The sequence below is a fragment of the Sinocyclocheilus rhinocerous genome, unplaced genomic scaffold, assembly GCF_001515625.1.
Source record: "Sinocyclocheilus rhinocerous isolate Xijiao unplaced genomic scaffold, SAMN03320098_v1.1 scaffold975, whole genome shotgun sequence".
NCBI classification, from domain to species: domain Eukaryota; kingdom Metazoa; phylum Chordata; class Actinopteri; order Cypriniformes; family Cyprinidae; genus Sinocyclocheilus; species Sinocyclocheilus rhinocerous.
Genome location: NW_015628726.1, coordinates 2,622,836 through 2,632,427, shown reverse-complemented (window position 1 = coordinate 2,632,427; position 9,592 = coordinate 2,622,836). Strand labels below are relative to the sequence as shown.

General features: G+C 37.2%; 1 protein-coding gene across 1 annotated transcript in view; it reads left to right on the top strand.

Annotated features, from left to right (window-relative positions):
• The window catches only part of LOC107738431 (protein piccolo-like), an 84,720-nt gene extending 80,590 nt beyond the window's left edge, over positions 1-4,130 (top strand). The window contains exons 35-38 of the mRNA XM_016550198.1: positions 150-217; positions 2,255-2,383; positions 2,522-2,667; positions 3,161-4,130. Coding sequence (XP_016405684.1) covers positions 150-217; positions 2,255-2,383; positions 2,522-2,667; positions 3,161-3,304 — 487 coding nt within the window. The 3' untranslated portion in view covers positions 3,305-4,130. The remainder of the gene's footprint in view (positions 1-149; positions 218-2,254; positions 2,384-2,521; positions 2,668-3,160) is intronic.
• Positions 4,131-9,592: the final 5,462 nt, after the last annotated feature.

Here is a 9,592-nt window from a genome sequence, read left to right as displayed (position 1 = left end):
CACTATATATATATATATATATATATATATATATATATATATATATATATATATGCATTAAGAAACCTAAATAGTTCACATCTAATCTTGTATATCCAAATAGTAAAAAAGTTGTAGTTCTCACAACTTTTTATCTGATTCTCCATCAGGAAAAACATTCCAAATGGAACAGATAAAGGCAGAGGACTTGAATCTTTGAACCTGGCTGATTCAGAAGGTAACAATCTGTTTTATATTCCAGTTTCAACTGAGGTTTCAGTTCACACATAGTCTACTTTTAGTCGTGTCCGTGCTCATAGCAGTGAACCTCATGAGAACTAAATAAAATTGGCAAACTGTGAGTCATAATAGAGTTTTAAACCATGTTCTGCAGGTCAGGTTCACCCCTGAGGTTGAATTAGCACTTGCCTGAAAGCTGTTGAGGAGACTAAGAACCTTTTAGACAGAGGAAAACAACAGTCATCCCCTTCTGTTCTGTTCTAGACGTGCCACTGTAACTGCCATGCACTGCTGAATAATTCATCACAGCAGAGGGTGTGTGTTTTTGTTGCTGTCAAAGGAGACAGACTTCGGCATGGCAAAGTGTCAAAAGTGCATTACTGAACATTTTTGTGTATCTTTGTACAACATAATGAACATTACACAAAACATTGTTTTGTATTTAGTTACCACCGATGTCTTGTTCCGTAGTCTATTTTAGTATACAGTACAACTCCATGTTTTATATCATATAAATATACAGTATATTTTGTATTAACAGTTTAATGAAGGTTCACTGCTTCCCTTTCATGGGAACTTCGAACTGCGTCCTCTAGGGGTCGCTATGGGGAATGCCTCGTCGTGACCCGTGTCTGAAGCATACATTGAAAAACACCAACTCGTTGGCCGGCGACAGCCATGACGTCACTACCGGTGCGACTATAGTATAAATAAGCGCCGGGAGCACACATCATTCTCTTCTTCGTCTTCATTGACTGTTCTGTTTGAAGCGTGCATTTCCAAGGAAAAAGTAAGAGCTATCTCTATTTATTATGGCGAGCACTAGCAGAGCATTTAGAAGGTGTGTGCATCCGTGTCATCGCTATTTGACACCAGATGACACACACGATCTATGTGTTGTTTGTTTGGGCGAAGAGCACGCACGCGATGTCCTCGAGGGGGCAATCTGCGTGCATTGCGAGTTTTTTCCAATGAAAAAGCTCCGTTCTCGTTTGTCTCTCTTTTCAAGTAAAGAGGGGCAGCCATCGGCTCCCCGCGGTTCAGGACCCGCTGCTGCTGAGGCACGGAGGAGAATGAGCTCGTGGGGATCTCAGGTGGACCTGGCCGATGAGTTTAGAGAGGGGCTTTCAAATAAGTCTCGCTCGCGCTCATCGGCGGCGGGCGAGAGACAGCCGCCAGAGGATGATGTTCTCTCTTTAACATCATCTGATCCAGGGGCCAGTGCTCTGCTGGGTCCAGCCCAGGAAGAGCAGGAAATGGATGAAGAGAGCGAAGAAGCTGAGGCTGAGCCTTCCCAATCCTCCTGCCCTGCGTATGACGAGCTGTTGGAGGTTATGGATCGTGCCACGGCGAGGCTTGACTTGCCGTGGAAGCGGACTAAGGAAGTGACGTCGCGAGGTCGTCTCGAGGAACGTTATCTTTCTGGCCATAACCCTCCAGCTCAGGTGAGCCTTCCTTTCCTTCCTGATCTCCATACTGAGATCGAGAAGGAATGGAAGAGGCCGTTTTCCTCACGCATCCATCGGTTTCAGCATACCAGTTATGCGAACATCGAGGCGATGCGCGAAAACGGCTATGAGAGAATGCCCCCTGTAGAAGAGACGCTATTTTTCAATGTATGCTTCAGACACGGGTCACGACGAGCCGTTCCCCATAGCGACCCCTAGAGGACGCAGTGTCTCGTTCCCTACTCAGGGAACCATGGTTACATAAGTAACCTGAGACGTTTTCCATTCCGCTCAGTGCAAAATTGTAATTTCACGCGTGCCCACTAGAGGTCACCACTTATATAAGCTTTTATTGAACAAATGACAACATACAGCAACATTCCAGCCTTCCAAAAATAGAAAAATCATATTCAGAAATTGATTAGAGACAACAAATATATGAAATATATGATGTTATAATACATTTTAAAATATTTAATATGTCTGTCTGTCTGTCTGTCTGTCTATCTGTCTATCTATCTATCTATCTATCTATCTGTCTGTTTGTCTGTCTGTCTGTCTGGCTGGCTGTCTGTCTATGGCTGTAGGTAAGATGATGGGTGAGATCAAGGTTGCTATAAAGAAGGAAATGAAGACTGAAGGAGAGCAGCTGGTTCTTGAGATCCTGCAGTGCAGAAACATTACCTACAAGTTCAAATCTCCAGACCACCTACCTGGTAATAAAACATTCCTCAAACACATCCTCAGAAATGACACTGATTTACAAATATTGTAGTCAAGATAAGTGAAATGTCCACTGAGAAAGATGCTGATAGAGTACTGAAGAATCTGTAATATTTCAACTGTCTTTCTAGACTTGTATGTAAAGCTTTATGTGGTGAATGTGGCAACTCAAAAGAAGATCATAAAGAAGAAGACCAGAGTGTGTCGCCACGACAGAGAGCCATCATTCAACGAGACATTTCGTTTGAACCTGAATCCTGTTGGCCACTCTATTCAGGTGAGAGAGATTATAAACTGAGTTTATAATTATAATTTTTAATGTATTTATTTAATATATATTTATATATAATTAAATGTAATTTATTCCTGTGATGGCAAAGCTAAATATTCAGCAGCCATTACTTCAGTCTTCAGTGTTACATGATTCTTCAGAAATCGTCTAATATGCTGATTTGGGGAAAAAAACAAATTCTTATTATCAATGTTGAAAACAGTCATGCTGATTAATGTTTTTGCGAAAACCATGATACATTCTTTTCAAGATTCTTTGACGAATAGAAAGCATTTAGTTGAAATATAAATCTTTTTTGTAGCAATGTAAAAAATCTTTACTGTCACTACATGAAAATGATTTGTAATATATATGAATATAAATAATCTTACTGACCCCAAACTTTTAAATGATAGTGTATGTATTATATTATTTAATTTACTTCCTAATTTACTTTGTTTAACCTGTCTCCCGTCTTTTATCCCCTTCCTCTTCACAGCTGTTCCTGGTGTCAAATGGAGGGAAGTTTGTGAAGAAGACCCTGGTTGGCGAGGCCTACATCTGGCTGGACAAAGTGGACATGCGTAAGCGGGCCGTCAGCTGGCACAAACTAGTGGCCACAACCAGTCAAACGCAGCCGTAATCACAAGCCGTCCATCTCCCATCGGTGCCCTCCAAAAAAAGAGAAATAAAACAGGAAAAGGTGGGTTTGTGAGTCTGGAATGACTGACAGATCATGGAAAGAGAAAATTGAGGTTGCATTAAATACTGTGACGAAGTGTTTGAGTCCATTCACCAGGATAGATAAATGTATTTCCACTCCCAGAGCACTGCTGTTGTCAGCTATTGCGGGAGTCATTTCTGCAACTGCATTCTACATCTAAAATATCTTAGGCATGGGCCAATTGTTACTACCAACTATTACATTTCAATGTCATTTCAGCTTTTATCACACATCCGAAATCATATATATTTCTTGCAAAAAACATTGTTTGCAAGAAGATAGATGTAGCATATAGTTGACACAATCATGTGATATATAATGACCATATCAGACTATGTTATGCACTGTATGGAGGTTATACTGTAAGGAAGAAAGACAATCGTAAATATAATGGATTCCCCTTATTGAATGCAACATCCAATCGCACAGTTCAAGATTCCTCTGTTTATAATGTCTTGAGTGTCGTCTTCAATGTTTAGGGAACGTTGAAACTTCAGGTTGTGACTGACATCAGCTATTGGACATGGATCCGTCAATGAAGTCGAGATGATCTGGGTTTCACACATTCCTCTTGATCATTTGAAGAATGGCTGTTTGCTGGACGCTAAATGAAGGTGTGCTTTGTTTTTAGCGTCTCAATCCCTCAAATTTGTCTCTCTGAGGTTACGATCATCCAGAAGTATGATTGTACGTGTCCACGATGTGTGTTTGTTTTATGAACAGCATCTTGAAGTAAATGTCATGTTAGTGGTCACGTAATCACAAGCCGTCCATCTCCCATCGGTGCCCTCCAAAAAAAGAGAAATAAAACAGGAAAAGGTGGGTTTGTGAGTCTGGAATGACTGACAGATCATGGAAAGAGAAAATTGAGGTTGCATTAAATACTGTGACGAAGTGTTTGAGTCCATTCACCAGGATAGATAAATGTATTTCCACTCCCAGAGCACTGCTGTTGTCAGCTATTGCGGGAGTCATTTCTGCAACTGCATTCTACATCTAAAATATCTTAGGCATGGGCCAATTGTTACTACCAACTATTACATTTCAATGTCATTTCAGCTTTTATCACACATCCGAAATCATATATATTTCTTGCAAAAAACATTGTTTGCAAGAAGATAGATGTAGCATATAGTTGACACAATCATGTGATATATAATGACCATATCAGACTATGTTATGCACTGTATGGAGGTTATACTGTAAGGAAGAAAGACAATCGTAAATATAATGGATTCCCCTTATTGAATGCAACATCCAATCGCACAGTTCAAGATTCCTGTTTATAATGTCTTGAGTGTCGTCTTCAATGTTTAGGGAACGTTGAAACTTCAGGTTGTGACTGACATCAGCTATTGGACATGGATCCGTCAATGAAGTCGAGATGATCTGGGTTTCACACATTCCTCTTGATCATTTGAAGAATGGCTGTTTGCTGGACGCTAAATGAAGGTGTGCTTTGTTTTTAGCGTCTCAATCCCTCAAATTTGTCTCTCTGAGGTTACGATCATCCAGAAGTATGATTGTACGTGTCCACGATGTGTGTTTGTTTTATGAACAGCATCTTGAAGTAAATGTCATGTTAGTGGTCAGATGTTGTCATCAATAGTCGCTGTTTTGTGACCAAGTTGTATGTGGAATCCAAATATGCAATGACAAAAAAAGATTAATAATAATAATGATAATACTTAACGTACATTTGAGTCCTCCTTGGCGTTTATATAAGGGTTCTGGCTCAATTGGCTTGACTGAAATCCTGATGTAACGTTTGTTGTTTACTTTAATGGTGCAAGGTGTCTGTCCTGCGTCTATGGTGGTGCACTTTTAATATTGTTTTTCTGCTGTAAAGTTCATCTGTTCATGTCAGTTTAGTTCTTTTTCATTATGATCACTGCCTCTTTAACCTGCACCATATCAGTGTGTAACGACACTAGTATGTGCCATCGATGGATAAAGGCACATGTGTTTTGTCTGTCTAGGATCTCAACACCAGACAGTAATTTTCTAACTTAACAGTCAGTGTTTCCATTATCAATATCAGTGGACATATTTCACACATGGAAACAGACTGTTATAATAAAATGTACACTAACGTTTCCATATGATTTAATCTGCATCTTGCACAAGTGGTGCCCAGATGTACCTGAATATAAGGTTACTGTCATAGTAAGATGAACTATCGTGTGCCAACCTGATGTTTTAACCAAATCCACTGGTTCTGTTTGGGTAAATCTATGCAACATGGATTATGTTCTTTGAATGCATAAATCTTAACATGCGACATCAAAGCGAGTGTCTGAATATATGTATATCTGTTAAGGAAAAAAAAAAAGAAATTCATTATATGAATATTGTATAGTGTTTATTTTATTTATTTATTTTTTACTTCGTCTTTATGGCATTTTAATCATATGCACTTTACATTATTGTTTTCATAGGTTTCAAAATTGTATCGTAAATAATGACAAAATAAATATGCTGACCAGAAAATTTTGATTTTTTTTTTTTTTTTTTTTTTTGGAAAGGGAAAAAAAATTCATCTGTGCAGATTTGAAACGTAAAAATGCATATTTTATGTTGTGCATAATTCTGATGGCCAATTAAAACCTGTAACAAGTGTCATCAGTTTTATTTAGATCATCACACCTTTCAAAGTGTGATTGTTTTTTTCAGTTGTTCCCTTTAAACAAGCACATTCATTTCATCTGTTAAACTACTAAATATAAACTTTTATTCTAATATTTACCCCATTCCTTTTCAAATCAAGATGCGTTTGATGAATTCAGTTGCTGTAAACTGTGTGAATGTGATTTGGTTCTTTTTTTGATTTTGTAAATACATAGGATATTTTCTACGAGAAGAGGTCTGAATATTTATTTGGCCTGACGTTGAGCATGTGATTGTGATCAAGGTCAAACTCTGTCTGTACATATTGTATTTGTCTAAATGTGTAAGAAAGTAATATCTGGATCAGTTTAAAATCATGTGTTCGATCAATCCATTCCAACCTGTTTGATGAAATCAACAACATCTCTCAGAATGAAAACCAGAGTGTTAAAAAAAAAAAAAAAAAGGAAAAAAGACGACACAAAATTTCCTGTCGAATTGAATGGTTGTCAAAGAGTTTCTATGTTTTTACATAGATGTTGCATGTTTTGTTAGATGTTTGTTGATATATTTTGCCTCCGGATTCAGTTTAAAAAGAGAGAAAAATTGAACACATCATCTGAAGTTGTATGCGGACTGTAAAAATGCTTGTAAAATGAGTCTTGTTTTTCACTTTGTGTAAAAAAAAAAGTAGAAAAAAATCAATAATGTTATGGTTTTGTGGTTGTTCACAGGATGTCATGAAATTATGCAAATTGTGCAGTAGAGAAAAAAAAAAAGAAAACTAAGAAATAAAAACTTTCTCCCTGCGTCTAAATAATAAATAATAGATTCTATTTCAAATGTGAACATGCATTTTGTTCATTTTGATTCTTGTATCTTGCCAACTGTTACGTGTGAAATGTTATATTTTCCGATCTTATTCGATGTTGAATTGTTGAATTAACTGATATGTTGCAGAGTGCTGTATCAGCCCTATTTTAGGGCCACAGACCATAGTCAGGTTAGATGCCATATTGAATCTAATGCGGGTGTAAACGAGACTGTGAGGGATCAACTTAGAGTCTTTACAATGGCACTCACTATATAAAGGTTCTAGATCACTCAATTTTCAACTCACAACTGTTTTAATGGAGTTTTTGTCAACTGAATTTTTTTTTCAGAGGTTTTTTTCTTTTGCACTGACATTTTCATTTGAATTTTGCATATATAGCCAAAGTTATTGTTAGTGTAATGTCTGAACCCATAAAAAAACCCTGGTCAGTAAGGTTTTTTTCTTTAAGAAATCTTTTTAAAAAAATGATATTAAATATTGTTTTAACTTAAAAATATATTCTATATACTATTCATCAAAGAATCCAGAAAACAAAATGCACCGAATCGGCATAGAATGATTTCTGAAGAATCATGTGACACTAAAGACTGGAGTAATGGCTGCTGAAAATTAAGATTTGCCATCACAGGAATAAATTACATTTTTACTTATAATAATAATAATTCACAATATGATTTTTTTTTAAATGTATTTTGCAGTAGGGGCCTATAACAAGGAGATTATCGAGAATGGCTTAGGATTATTAAAGAGTTCTTAATTGTCATATACATTTTTTTTTCTTTCCGTGTCTTTTCCATTATGAGGTGATATGTGTGTGAGTGAATGAAATGGTTTTGCTGATCCACTCTCTTGTATTTACGGTGTTTGGCCAGCAGAGGGAGATCTAAGTATTCTAATAATTACACAGGAAGCACCTCAGAGACTAGCCATATACATGAGTATTCAAAAGAAGTTCAACAACTTGATTATCTCAGCTGTTCGATTCTGTTTGTTGTTTCTGTTTATGAAACGAAATAATCAGTGTTTTGAAATACATGGATTGGACGGACCCTCTAAATCAGGGGTGCCCAAACTCGGTCCTGGAGGGCCGGTGTCCTGAAGAGTTTAGCTCCAACCCCAATTAAACACACCTGAACCAGCTAATCAAGCTCTTACTAGGCATACTAGAAACTTGAAGGCAGGTGTGTTGAGGCAAGTTGGAGCTAAACTCTGCAGGACACCGGCCCTCCAGGACCGAGTTTGGACACCCCTGCTCTAAATGATCAATGTTTGAATTGCAACACACATGCACATATTTGCTAAGTAAAAGAGGAATTGAGGGCGAAAGAGGGAGTCTGACTCATACATGCCTCATTATCCTCTCTGTCAGGGGGGCTAAATTAATTAAAGAACACAAGGCAGCGTTACCAGAACGATAAGTCCTGCCACCACACAAAGAAACTACCACTCACCAGTGTAGCCTCAGGGTTGTTTCAAAGCAGGAGCAACAAGAACCATAGACTCGAAAAAAGAGCATCCATTCTCTCTCTGGGTAACGTGAGGCAGGGCATGTTGCCATGGAGACGCGGGTGCGGGGTAGGAGGACCCAGGGGAGCGATGTAGCTTGGATAGCAGGATGTGCTAGCGAGTGTGTGATACTCATCATCCTCAGTTCAGCAGACCGTGATAAATTCTAGTTTTCGATCCGTCTAATCAGCCGGCATTACTCGTTAATACTGTGCAAATGAGAACGCTTTACCTGAAAATCTGGCGAACGCCGCTCACGATTTTTAGCTCGATAGCTGTAGCAGGACTGCTTTGACAAACGTCTAATATCTGAAGTTAATTAGCTTCCTCAAAACTCTCCCAAGAGGCAATGCTGTGTTTGTTTCAGGCCTAATCAACGCGTAGTTAGAGTTACCGAAACCAGGCTGTTATAAAAACATAAATGCACAAAATATAACTTCATGCCGCGGACCACCAAATATGATCATTTTCATGTGAAGGTCCCCCATCCTATAATTTAAAAGGTATAATTTAAATGTTTTCATGTAAAGACCCAATTTATACTGTGAAAAAAATATAATAATATAAATGTGTAAGATATTAGGCTATTTGTAAAATATTTAGTTTATTTTGTGTTACATAATTTTGCTTTGCTATGTACTAGGCTACAGTAGGCTACACTGAACAAAAAAACTGATCTAGAAACCGGTTTTACTCACAAATTGCTAGTAAATTCACAAATATTAAAAATTATATTTTTACAGTGTACTGTAGCCTACTGTTCATTTCATTTAAATTAAATTTTATTTTTATTAATTTAATTATTTATTTAAATATTTTTTTATTTATTTGAATCAATTTTATTTATCTCAAATTGTATTTTTATTTTAATCAAATATTTTTATTTGTATTATTTTATTATTATTCTAATTGTGAATTTAAATCAAAATAATTTTATATTTAAATCTATTAAATCCATAATATATTTAAGTCTATTTATTTTAATCTTATTAATTAAAAAGTGAATCACTGAGTTGGAAAAAGGATCACCCCCTCCTAAAAATGGCTTATAAACTCAATCAGGTGTAGCTAATCATCTTCTCAATGGCACAAAAAGCCATTTGACTTTCAACTGTGATCAGCCGTGCTCAATTTGATTAGCTCAGCATGAAAAGAGCTTTCCTGGAGCATTTCAGTCCTTGGTAGTGCAACTGAAGCAAACAATCTACTATGGGTGACAAGGCACTGTCAAAAGATCTCCGGGATAAAGTTGTGGACAG